This window comes from Thalia democratica, chromosome 9, assembly GCF_965202585.1.
Source record: "Thalia democratica chromosome 9, ktThaDemo2.hap1.1, whole genome shotgun sequence".
In the NCBI taxonomy this organism is placed as follows: Eukaryota; Metazoa; Chordata; class Thaliacea; order Salpida; family Salpidae; genus Thalia; species Thalia democratica.
In genome coordinates this window covers 9,953,489-9,966,458 of record NC_139173.1, presented here as the reverse complement: position 1 = coordinate 9,966,458, position 12,970 = coordinate 9,953,489, and the positions used below count along the sequence as shown (strand labels likewise).

At 28.8% G+C, this 12,970-nt stretch overlaps 2 protein-coding genes across 2 annotated transcripts; both read left to right on the top strand.

Moving 5' to 3' along the window:
* Positions 1-384: 384 nt before the first annotated feature.
* Positions 385-2,297, top strand: LOC145844788 (uncharacterized). Its single transcript, XM_082952211.1, has 4 exons — positions 385-516; positions 1,189-1,305; positions 1,762-1,876; positions 2,182-2,297. The coding sequence occupies exons 1-4, from the start codon at positions 436-438 to the stop codon at positions 2,295-2,297; spliced, it is 429 nt and encodes a 142-aa protein (XP_082808337.1). The 5' UTR covers positions 385-435.
* A 2,151-nt stretch (positions 2,298-4,448) lies between these two features.
* On the top strand, positions 4,449-10,656 carry LOC145844787 (uncharacterized). The gene is made up of 12 exons (XM_082952210.1): positions 4,449-4,821; positions 5,550-5,721; positions 5,928-5,992; positions 6,614-6,765; positions 7,047-7,119; positions 7,747-7,884; positions 8,194-8,419; positions 8,882-9,069; positions 9,285-9,467; positions 9,621-9,882; positions 10,035-10,295; positions 10,527-10,656. Exons 1-12 carry the CDS (start codon positions 4,449-4,451, stop codon positions 10,654-10,656), a joined length of 2,223 nt encoding a protein of 740 aa, XP_082808336.1.
* The last annotated feature ends 2,314 nt before the right edge of the window (positions 10,657-12,970 follow it).

Sequence of the window (12,970 nt, the reverse complement as noted above, 5' to 3'; positions counted from 1 at the left end):
GTTAGTAATAGAGAAAATTTAATTTTTAGGTTTTTTTGTGTATTGGACGATAAGAGTTGAATATTTTTTTTGGTTTTTGTATTTCCGCAACAACTGAAATACTTGCTTTAAAGATGATTTTTGTACTAGAATTCGAATAAGTAAAAAAAAAAACTATTTAAAAATTAAAAATGCATTGTGCTGTTTATCTTAACACAAACAATAAAATAAATCAAACTTATGTAAAAGCTTGTTTTTACTTGGTACAGCGTCATTACAAAAGACAGGTAAAATCATTATTTACAAATAAAAAGGTTTAACCATACACACACAAGCATTACAAGAGTGACGCAAATATTGAATAATTAATCTGGTGACTTAAGCAACTTCATTTCTTCTTTTCGCAGGTGTTAACAATAAAACAACAAAACAAAGCAAACAAGCAATTAGTCTGTTATGACTTCGAAATCATCGCAGAGTCGGTATGGCATCAATTCACGTTATAGCGAATCTACTTCCTCGAGAACTTCAAGGAGCGTGAGTTTTTGTTCATTTTGTGGGTGGCAATAAGAATCTTTAAGGTATAATTGCCAGTGTCAAGTTGCACTGCAATTTTGAGAAGAATAGTAATCTTCCCGCTTATTATATGCTTGTAATTCGTTATTTTAAGTCTGTTGTTTTGATTCTTGTGTGACGGTAGTTATATGTGACGTGTGAACATTAAGTAAAAAACATTTTATTTTTTAAGTCGTGATTAGCTCAGGTTATATATAATTAAGAACGTCTGTGGCAATTTTAAAATGCATTTTGAGTTTCATTTTAATAAATTTTTCAAAGTCATACTTATTGGAAAAGATAAAAGTTGTTAAAATTTAAATAGCAAATTTCAACTTGTAGCATTTTACAGCTGACAAAAAATTACAAACAAAAAAAAGTTTAATTGTAAATTATTGAAACAATAACAACGTTTTATTCAAACATGTAAACAATTTAATTAGATAATCTGATATAAATTAATCAAACTGAGTTAGCTAAAAGCCAAAAACTTAATTTTACCGTCATAAGAAGTCATTATAAAGCTAAAATATGTAAAACACTAACAATTTTTTAATCTTTTATAAAAAATTTAAATCTTGTCTGTATAGAATAAAAATAGACTAAACAATGTTTTATCAAAAGTAGTTTTTACTGAATTGTTGTTTTTATCAGAATGCGGACATGGTACACTCCAGTTACGCTCGTTTAGTTGAAAAGATTCAGCGAGTTGAAGATGAAAACAAAAATCTGGTTAAGCTTGTTGAGAACCTGAAGAGTAAAAATGAAAAAGTAAGTAATATTAATATGTTTAAAACATTTTTAGTTTTTTTTTTAAATATGTTAAACAACTTCCACACAACAAGAAACAAGACTAAAGTGTTTAAATTTTTTCAAAGCAAATTTTTATGTTTTATACTTAATATAGTAAAAAAAACTGAATTGATCGAAAAGCGACTTAAACATCATCAAAACAACTTGAATATTTTTTTTTAATGCAGTAAAACGGGTTGTATTACTAAGACTATGAAATAAATTAATCAAGTAGAAACGTAATTTTAACATTAACTTGACATTAGGGCGATTAAACTCATTTCAATGTACAATTTTCGAATACTTTAAATGCTTTAGAAAGTATTTTTTAAACATGTATACGTTTGTATTTATAAACATCTTTTTTGTAGTACTGAATACTTTTTAATTGTAAATTAAATGAGTATTTTGAATATAAATTCCAGTGTAAATTAGGTGGTAACAGAAAAGATGCTTGTTGAAAATGAAAGGGATGAACTATTTGATGAATGTGACATGTTGAGAAACCAAGTGGAAGAACTTACCAACAAAAACAAGCTAAACACAAAAAGTAAGAAATTTGCATACATCATATTATACTTATTAATTATTGTACCTATTTAAATAAGTTGTAAAACAACATAATGTGAGTATTAATATCAAAAAATAAATTTATTAAATTTAGTTGCTAAACTTAGTCAAGTAAAAAATAAATAAAATTTAATTATTTTTTTAGAAATATGGATCAAAAATTTTTTTTGTCTTTAATATAACTATACGTATATATAAAATAAAAGTAAGAATTAAAGATAACCTAAAAGCTGTCTCATTAAACATTTATCCACTTAATCTTAAACAAATTTTTTACTAAAAAAGAAAGAATAAAATCTTCGAGTGTGCTGATACAAGAAAACAAGGAAGTTAAAAGAAGTGAAACTTCGGCGAACTGGAAACAACTGGCTAAACAAACAGGTTATTATATTCGAAAATAAAATTCCGAATGTCGAAACCGAACAAAAAGATTAAAGTATATATATATATATATAGAAATAACATACACAAAATAAACTTTTGCTTGGTACAGCTGTTTCTGCGTTTAATACGCGTCCTCAGCCAAGTTTTATTCAATGAAAAGCAAACTTGTAAGTACAGCAATAAAAATATACAAAATTAGGTATTACGTAATAATAGATAGTTGATTTTAGACAAAATTATTAACAGAGTTTTTAGATAAATTGCTTTCTATAATGTATGCATCCAGTTTGTAATTCGTTTCTTTTGTTTAAAGATTCAGATTTCTTAACTTTTAAAATTTCGATTTTTTCCGCATTGCACAATTTACATCCGTTTTTTAAACTGTATTTATTTTTCGTTCTTGTTAATATTTCCCACTGAATTTTAAAATTAACTTCGTCATTTTTTAATTTCCAAATGTACTGCGATAAAGTTGTCGTATTTTTATGTTTTTCGTGTTTGAAGCTGTACTTGTGTTTTGTGTAGCGATTCTTGAACGATAGTCCCGTCGAGCCTACATAAAACTTGGTCTGGTTATCAGTTATGACTGTCGCTTTATATATAACATTTTCCATCAGGCAACTTCCATTTACCGGGCATTCTTGTTTTTTGCAGTCACACATTCGCCTCTCTTTGTACTGCGTGTCTAACATCTTTTGATTGTGTGCCATTATAAGTTGTTTCATGTTTGGCATGCAGGAGTAGGACACTTTTAGTGTCTTCCTGTTAAAAACTTTACAATATTGATGGTTTTCAGTAAAGTTCTTGTCCACAATCTCTAGGAAGCGCTTCCCAACCCGTGTTGCCACACTTTTGCAGAATGGAGCGTTGAAATAAAAAATATTTCTTCTCCTTCTTTTCTTGTTGTTACCCTTCTCGTTTTTGTGGCTATAGGCTAACTCGTGATCGTATCCACTTTCTCTTATAGCTTCCTGGTATTGTTGGGTTGTTTCCTTAAAAATGCTTTGACTGCTAGAAATCTTCTGGAGGCGGTTGTTCACTGCAACCGGTATGTGTTTTAACACATGCTCTGGATGGTTTGACTTGCTATTCACATAAACCGTATGCGCATTTGGTTTTCTGTACGGCTTATGGCTTTCATTTTGAAGATCTAATGTTACATCTAAGAAGTCTGTTACAAACAGATTGGCTTCGATGGTGACATCAAAACCAATGTTTTTAAAGACTTTTCTTAGATGTTTGACTTTTCTCTCCATATCTGGTCCCGGTAGGATGTCCACCACTGCTAAACCATCGTCACGGTATATACCAAAATTACCATCTCTAAAGATCTTTTCCTTCTTCAATTTATCTAAAATGTATAGGCCAACCAGTTCGCAAATTTCTGCGCCATGAAAGCTTCAGAAAAGCAATATATATATATATGTATATAAAAGCGTGATACAGGATTTTTTCTGTTTTGTTCAAACAAAGCAAGCTGCTGTATAAGAATCAAAAGACGTGCCGACAAGGTTAAAAAAATTTTTGCTGGCAAACAGCCTCGTTTTTGATCAACTCGCAAGAAAAACACGCATGAAACAAATCCCAAAAATTTCTCTTCTACTATTTCAGTTTCAGCTACTAAAAAATCGCACGTAACGAATAAACAACTTTACCTTGCACTTCAGGTAATTTTACAATTTAGACAATCAATTTCTCCTGTTGGTGTGGAATTCCTCACTCGTTATGTCATTTTCTTCGCCTTATTTCTATCTTAAGGCAAAAAATAAAAAGGCGTTTGTAATAAAAGAGCAAGGTAACTGTATAACTAAACATTTTATGCCATTTTGACATTTAACTGTTAAATTACTCCGGTAGTTAAAGTTTGATATTTTTTTCGTAAATGACTTTTCAGTAACTAGTAAAGTATTACGTAAACATTATAACTACTTTAAACATATTTCGAAATTCTTTTTTTTTATATATACCTTATACCAATAAAACATTAAACTAAATGTTTTCGATAAAATATACATGTTTATGCTTTTAAAAAAGTTGTTAACTACTTGAAAAACCAAACTACAAATAAAAATAAACGAAATAGCTTTGAAAAAAAAATAACATAATAATAAATACAAAACTAGATAAAAACGGAAACACAAAAAATATTTTTAAAATTTATTGAAGGTATGCCAGACAAACTTATCGAGCAGCTTTTCACGAAACTGGCTCCATTCCTTTCCCTCCTACTTTCAACTAAACCGGCAGAAAAAATTAATAAAACTGAAGTTAAACCCTCTGAAGACAAAACCGCGGAACACCTTAAATATTCCGACTGTAGCGAGAAAATGAACTGCGAACCGCAGAGAACCGACGAGATGAAACCGAAGATGGGAGTGAAGGTGTATGAAGATGTGGAGACAAACATCAAGAAGCAGGTGGAGAGCGAATCGGAAAGTGAAGACGTTTTTCACGAAACAGAAGAACGTCCAATCAAAAGCCAGCAAAACTCGAAGTTCAAAAATCGAGGCTGGTCATCGACGGAAATCGACAACGTTACAAGTGATTATAAACATTTTTGAATAAGCAAATATTACTAAAACTAAAACAAATCAGGCTTTACTAAGTATTCATCAGTTAGTGAGTAATCAAACTGTTTCTAGAAACTTGAATGTAAATTTGTTTAAAAGATCGGAAAAGAGGAAATTAAAGCTTCATTTTTTAAAACTACTGGTTAAAAATTTACTTAAAGTACTACTTTTTTATTAACTGTTTTTTTAAATGTATTTCAGTTTTAAAAGTATCCGCTAAGTTCAGATAACTTACAAATAAGTAAAAGCCATGTTCCTACGATTTCGTGACGCTGTTATTTTTAAGTAAACGATTAGTTAAGATAATGTGATTTTAGTCAAAATTTTTACTAGATAACGTCATTAAAGCCTAATGATTATTTGCAAACACTTAAAAAAGCGTGTGACAGTTTTTATAAGTAAACCAACTGTCTTTTACTTAGTATTACAGTTGTTTATCTTTGTTTACCAGATCTTAATCCCTTAATCACGATTCGTGTTTGGTGGTATCATTTTTCTGCCTGAAACTAAATTGTTTTGTTTTAATTTTGTAAATCTGTTTGTATAATTTTTTTTTGTTATTTACAAATCTTTTTGAATATTAGTAGGGAATAATTTTCCGTTAATGCCGAAAACTAAAGTCTAATAAGTCATTTTAAGTAGTATAATGATAGATGATACTTAAAAGTTTAATCTACGTATATGTATATTTATATAAAGGGTATACAAACGGAGGTAAGATACCTGTCAAGGCGGAAACGCAAAAGAGATGTGTGAACGTTGTAGTGGAAGGAGATGATGTTTCAAACAGAAATTCTTTCTATGCGAATAATTATTTTGTTGGAGAAGGTTACCAACAAAACGAAAATCATCAAAACAAGGATGATGAAGTGTAAGTAAAGTTTTGTTTTGTTTTTAAGTTGAATAACTCAAATAGTAGATTATAACCGCTTTAAAACAAAAATTTTTAAATCCAACAAAAAACTCATGAAAAAATTTAAAAGCTTGTCAGTATTATTTTATTTTGATATAATTTTGAATAGTAAAAAGATTAACTGTAGTTGAACTAAAATAAGTTAAAAAGTACTACAAAAACAGATACTATACTGAGGAGAATAGTGATGAGACATGTAACGATCAAGAAGAAGCGATAAGATTGCTAGGTTAGTTTCTATCAATAATCAATAGGCTAAAATTACTACGCAACGTTTATAATGGTGAATAAGTTCAATGAAAAGTTAAACAACCTTAATAAAAACAACACAATACAATTATGTAAACATTATAATAAAACTAATTTAATGGTTCAAACCATTAGTTGAACAAAACTTATAATGCTCAAATATGTAAACTAAATGTTACTCAGATAGAAAGTATTCCTTTGATGTTATAATACAAGGCAGCTAATAGCACCTTACATAATCTTTAAATGTGACACAAATTAATTTATTACACACAAAGTACTTTTCAAGGGTGTGAATCATTGAAGCTAACTTTTCAAGATTTATATTTTCTCATTCATCAAAACTTTACACTGTTTTACGATACACAAAGCAAACAGATCAGATTGACTGATTTATGTAATCAAGTTAAACTTTTATGGTATTTAAACAACAAAAACCAAAAAATTATAAAGTATGAGTAGTTTAACCTAAGTTATGAATTATTTAAACTACTTATGCAGGTATAGCTTAACCCTAAATTAACTAAAAACGCTCGTTTATTTACTGTAAAAATAAATTTGAATAACGTATGCAAAAATATTTATAAATATAAAATTTCAGACCAAAGTTACTCTCATTCAAGTGACATGGATGCATTCAAAAATTTCGCGACACTGGAAGAAATTAATTTGTGTCAAAACAACATGATGCAAGGAGGAAATCAAAAAACAGAGTCTTTGCCAGTTGGGATGTTTTTGCAACAAGATTGCATGGTAAGTTATGAGTAAAATTTATAAAAAAAGAAATTTTTTTTCTGTTTTTAGTTAAATTAAATGAACTGGTAATATTATTTATGATTTTTTTTGTTTATAGTTTAAACCGGTTTGTAATAAAAAATCCGAAATACAAATTATTTCTAGCTTGTAGACTTATTGACATAGTTCCAAGAATTTAAAAAAATACTTACGTAATAAAAAGGCGTTTAAAAAAAAAAGAAAACTGATTTAACTTTTTTTTTCAAAAAACCCTTAAACTAACCGTGAAATTTTCACAGATGCGAGAATTCGATAGATTTGCAGTCGAGGACGACAACTGCAGTGAAGACAATTTCGTTTGTCCCCAGCAAAGTTTGTTTTTATTATTAAAATATAATTATATCACTTTTTAAAATGTGGTTTTAAATATTTTATCAAAAAGTTGTTTTTACGCCTCAAAATTGCATGTCTTGTTACAAACCAACAAACAATTCATTGGTTTATTATTTCACTCAAAAATACTAAAAATAAGAAAAGTACAAGCTGCACAGCTATATATAAAGTTTTATTCACATTCTTTCAAAGCTTTTCATTCATGAACTTCAAAAATAGTATTTGAGTGTTTTCATAAACTTTCTAAAAAAATTTTGAGTGCTATAAAATTGACATATACAATTTGGAATATAATAGTGGTAGGATTGAATTAATTCCAAAAACATTTTAAATATGCTGACAAATGGTTTTAAAACTTTCCTAGGTTTTTTGCACACAAATAGAAAAATGTACTTAGAATTTTTGTTTAAATAGTTTTATGAAGTCAAATAAAAATTGTGTTGGTATATAACTTGCATACTTAAGTGTTTTTTAATCACATACGCATGATACTGTTTGCGGATTTTATTTTTTATTACTCTGGTACGTTTTAACCACATAAAAATAGTAACTTATCAATTATGCATAAAGTATAAAAACTTGCGGACTAACAATACTAATTTACAGAGTTTATGATGCACAAAGCATCGCAAGAAACGTCCACAGTCACGTGCTACAACCCTGAAACAGGGGCCAAGCAGCAGTTCAGCAAGTTTAACAACTACAACGACGATTTGCAAAACAGGATAACACTCGCTGAAAACTGTGAGTTCCTGCAACACTTTGAAAGCACATTATATCACAATGTCGGACCGTTAAATTCATTATCGGCACCAAAGCGAATTTGTTTACAATTACTCGCTTGTTTGTTTTACTAATGCTGTCTCGTAAACACAAACAATATTAAATTTCAGAAACATTAAATTCAAACCCTTATTGTTTTATGGCTTTAATTTAGCACGCCTTGCGTTTCAAGTGCCGTGTAACGAGCGCCTGACCGCACTAACTGTTTTTTAAAAGCTCTGAAACCCGACACTTTGGCAGTTAATTTTATTTACTGCTCATTACTAACAGGCGAAAGGGCGCCGCTGAAACCACAAAGCGACTTTTACAAGAGGGAAATCCCCTTCGACTACCACCAGTCGGGGTCGTTCGACTTCAACATAATTCCCATCAACAAGGCGGTGTGCCCCAACCTGAAAGGTGGTTCCCCTTCGATAAAACCGAAACCTCTGGCGCCGCTGCGCGGAAGCACCAGCTCCAAGTCCATCGTGGGAATAATGAAGTCCAAGTTTAGAAGGTTGTTAGAATTAGTTGGAAAAATAAAATTGTTTCACTTGTATAATTTAATGATTGATTGTTTTAGATATGCAAATTGTTTTAGGAATATTGTTTATTTTGAAACTAAATTTATTATTTTCCGGAAATTTACGATTGAAGTAATTGCAAATTATGTTTCATGTTGAATGTGTACTTGTTATCATAAATTTTTAAAACTGTATACTATATATTTTTTTACTTTTGTAAACTTTCAACGAAAGAAGTTAACCTAATATGCTGTAAGTTCCTAAATATTTTTTTTAGTTTAACAGTTTTATGTATTCTACCTTTTTTAGAACTATGTAATGTAAATAATTTCAACCAACATTAGCTTCAATTTTTACAACTGAATATATACATATGGCAGTTAAAAAGCAAAAAATGTAAGCAAAAACCTACATTAATAAAGCCAAGTTAATCTTAATTCGAATTTTATTCTTAGAGCATCTAAGGAAAAAACTAAAGACGCATCTAAAGAATTCACATCAAACAAGATTCCTGCTTTTAGTGGTTATGTCAAATCAAAGCCACCTATGGGTTCTAAAGTTAAGCTGACAAGCTGTAAGCCATTACAGCAGGAAAAAATGTACCAGGAGGACAAAAGTTTGGTTGAAAATCGCGTAGCAGAAGGTAAGTTGTTTAATCTCAAATTTAAATCAAAGCTTAAATACACACTTTAATTTTTTTAAACGTATATATCAATCAAACTTTTAATATTACAAGCTATGCTTTTAAATTACAATTGTTCTAGTTTGTTTTAAAAACAGTGGTTTTAGTAACCTCCCTAAAAATGTCAGCTGAATAATTGTAATAGTGTTTTAAAACTAATTAAAATCATTTCAAAGACACACAAGACGTGGAGGCACTGAGTGATGAAGGATTCGGTGAGAGCAGCACGATAGAGCGGATGGAGAAGGACGGAACACTCACACAGAACTCAGTTTCGCCCAAGAAGAAGCAATATGACGACAAATACGTGAACGGATTATCGAGTTCTGCCCGGATAAATGAAGAAACTCCAGATAACAGTGTGTAGAAAACTAATGTATTTCGTTGAGAATTAGTTTAATTAAAAAACTATGTTTAACTATTTAACAGATGAATGATGTGGCTGTAAACTATTTTTTTTTATTATAGCTAAATTCCATTTAAAAAAACTCTACAAAATGACATTCTAACAGGCAAACTGGCAACAAAAGTCAGCAAAGTAAAGGTTCTAAAAAAGCAGTCCTTGTGTTCCAAACTGTCGTCTCCTGCCAAACTGCAGCAAAAGCAAAACGGTAACAAAAACATAGCTGTTATGAATCACAGAAAGATACCTTTGGTGGAAAGGCAACACTCGATTGACGCTTCGCGGCTGATTTTAATGCAGAAGGAAAAACAAGCGACTGTTTTATCGAAAACAAAAGTAACCCAGCCTCTCTCGCCCAGGGGAATGATAAAGTAATAATTTGTTATTCAGTAAAAAAAAATTGAACACAATACTAAAAATATACTAATTTAAAAAATTATCTATCTTTTACATATTACTCATGCAAATATTCTTTAATTATTCTTTACCAAACTTAGCAAACTAACTCTAAAAAACTATTCAGAAGAATTGAATCGCCCTCTAAATCGATCAAACCGAAGCAGCAGCTCATCAGGCAATACAGCACACCGGTTAACGTGGCTGCCGATGACAAGAACAACAGAAACAGCAAAAAACCTCTTTTAGCCTACAAGAGGCTCCCGTCCTCCTCTGCAATCCCCCTAAACAGCAACCAGCCGCTCAGGCCACCGAACTCACGACTTTCCTCGTCGCCTAGAACGCCAAACCAAGATTACAATGAATTCCACGGCAGCCAGTATCGAAGGTTTTTAATATAAAAACCATAAAAAACTGAATGAATAATATTGTATGACTGTTATTTCTTAATTTTTCCATCGAAAGTCAAAACTCTTTATATACTTTAAAATACAATTTGTAGTTTATATAAATCTTGGTTGTATTGAGAGGTATTTTGTTTTATGAAGTGTTTATAAAGAAACTAAAAATTCATATTACAGAATACAGAACAAAAAATTTAACTAAACATGCTTCGCAGGTCATCAGTGTCGCCAGGAGAACAAACCAAAAAAGTTCCTTATACATATAATGACAGCAGCAAAAGAAAAAAGCAACAGTCCTATTTATCCCCACCGACAAGAATATCCCGATTAAAAAAGTCTACCTGATTTTAATTTTTTTTATCTTTTTTTTGTGTAATAAACAATATACATAAATGCTACTGAAGCTGGTCTTCTTAATATATATTTGAATAAATTTATATATATTTTTCTCCATTATGTAGTTTTGCAACTAAAATTTTTATACCCTTTGTACTTTTTTTTCGAGAGCGAAATTAAAATAACCTCAAAGTACTACTGTGACTAGCTCACATGATTACTAAAAACCAAACACCAATAATAATATTAATTCGTTGCAATTTACTTAACTTTATAAGAGTTTTGCTAAACTAGCATTTTAAAATTAAGTTATTGATGGAAACTACAGGCTGTATTACTAATAATAAAAGCGTATCCATGTTTTCCTGAAGAAATAAACTTGAAAACAGATTAAACAGACCTTAACCAAGAGAGATTCAATATAGCAACAACTTTATTGTGAGATAGAGGTTATTTGATTTTAAATATTTCGCTTTTTTTTATTTAAATATTATTTAAACATTACGCTTTTCACAACGTATCTTTTAACAAATTTCTTAAATGATATATTTAAACTTATTAAAAATATTGTACAAAAAAAACTAAAAAGAAACATTTCACAGTCTATGACAAAACAGTTTGCTATGAATCGAACAATACTGCTCCAGCCAGAAACAGTGTTGGAAAAGTGCTTTGGGTTAGTTAGATACTGACTATACAAAACTTAGAAGGTTATTTACAATGAAAACTATATGTTAGTTTAAAATACTTGTGGTTTTCATTAGTCAGTTTTATATGGTATAACATTCTAACAGATCAGCTGCAGCTTTTGTGAAAGGAAATGTTACTTGTCTGGGCTACAGACCGTATTATTTCGAGGCTATAAAAAAGAGCTCTTGTTTTTGTCGATATTGTAATCATGGTAACAATCAACTTATTAATTTTGGAGTTTAATTTATTTTAGATAGTTTTAATTATGACATTTTTTGTTATATCATTTTAATTATGTTAATTAAGAAAACATTTTTAATAAGATAAAAACTTAACGTATGTAAAACATTAATTTATTAAACAAAATAACTTCTTTTATTTTATAATAATTTTCTTAAATTTCGTTTTTTGTTTAAATTTTTCGGTTCAAGTATTTTTTCTATCAAATAAATAATTTACTAATATAAACACTTGACATATATATCAATTAAGTTTTTTTATCAGATTAAGTTCTTCATTTTTCAAATAGTATATAATAGTGAAACTTTCGTTTATGTTTTTGTTTTAGTTAACTGACACAAAATTTTTCGTTTGTAAATAGCGTGCAATTTGTTATATATTTTCTGTTGAAGAACTGACTATAAAAAGATTTCAGGGCGAAAAATTACTTTTTTTGTCACGTTTTATATTAAAAAAAAAAACAAAATAAAAAAACCAAAGACTTAATTGTAAAACTACAGACTTTGAATTTTTTTTTTTAAACCGATATCGTTTATGAAGACCATTTTTGACTCTTTATAGGAGAATTAGCTGATACAAGATTACGTCAATACTACACTATAAGACTTTAAAAAAATCTATATAATTAGTTTGAATTTATATTCATAAAGATATGTATTCAATGTCAAAAAAAACTAATTTTGTTTAAATAAGTAGTACTTTGATACTTGATAAACTTTTAAGGTAACTAAAGATTAAGAACATGCTTAGACAGTATTTGTTATAAAACTGATTGCGTTCAAAATTATATGTAAACAAAATTGATTTTGTTAGTATGTTGTCTTAAGTTTAAAGTTTATCGATTCACAGATTTAAGTAATCTTGATATTAGAATCTAAACGAAATAAAAGTAAGTATAAAAGCCAAGAAACTAAATCCAATTACCACATATTTTTACTAATTTAAGACTTAATCTAACTTAAATATTTTAACTTGTAAAAACTAAAATAATACTCTCAAAATAAATGTGATAAAGCTTTGTTATTGACCAGTTATAACTTAAAACATATTCATTTTATTAATAAACATTTTTGTAGTATACAAACCAGCGCTTAAATTATTTTATTTAATATTAAAAATGTTTATTACAATATACATAATAACTTATAAAAGTCAATAATTCAACTATAAGTTTTATAAAACTCTAGCAACAAAAACATTAAATTCTATTTAACCTTCTTTTGAAATGTTTATTATTTAATAATTTTAGTTTGTATCTAAAATCTAATAACACAAAATTTTATTTTGTTTTTTTTTTGGTTTATATAACTTTTATAAAATATATTCTTTTGTGGTTTTTAATTCAATAGTTCAAATAAAAATTTTAGTTTAATTTTTTATGTAAATATTCGGC

What these genes read in the sequence shown, in the direction of transcription:
- LOC145844788 (XM_082952211.1), top strand. Translation starts at nt 436, where the DNA reads ATGACTTCGAAATCATCGCAGAGTCGGTATGGCATCAATTCACGTTAT. An exon ending in CCTCGAGAACTTCAAGGAGC is followed by an intron (nt 517 to 1,188) that starts GTGAGTTTTTGT and finishes TGTTTTTATCAG; the next exon opens with AATGCGGACATGGTACACTC. An exon ending in AAACAAGCTAAACACAAAAA is followed by an intron (nt 1,877 to 2,181) that starts GTAAGAAATTTG and finishes TTACTAAAAAAG; the next exon opens with AAAGAATAAAATCTTCGAGT.
- LOC145844787 (XM_082952210.1), top strand. Translation starts at nt 4,449, where the DNA reads ATGCCAGACAAACTTATCGAGCAGCTTTTCACGAAACTGGCTCCATTC. An exon ending in CAAAACAAGGATGATGAAGT is followed by an intron (nt 5,722 to 5,927) that starts GTAAGTAAAGTT and finishes CTACAAAAACAG; the next exon opens with ATACTATACTGAGGAGAATA. An exon ending in CACGGCAGCCAGTATCGAAG is followed by an intron (nt 10,296 to 10,526) that starts GTTTTTAATATA and finishes CATGCTTCGCAG; the next exon opens with GTCATCAGTGTCGCCAGGAG.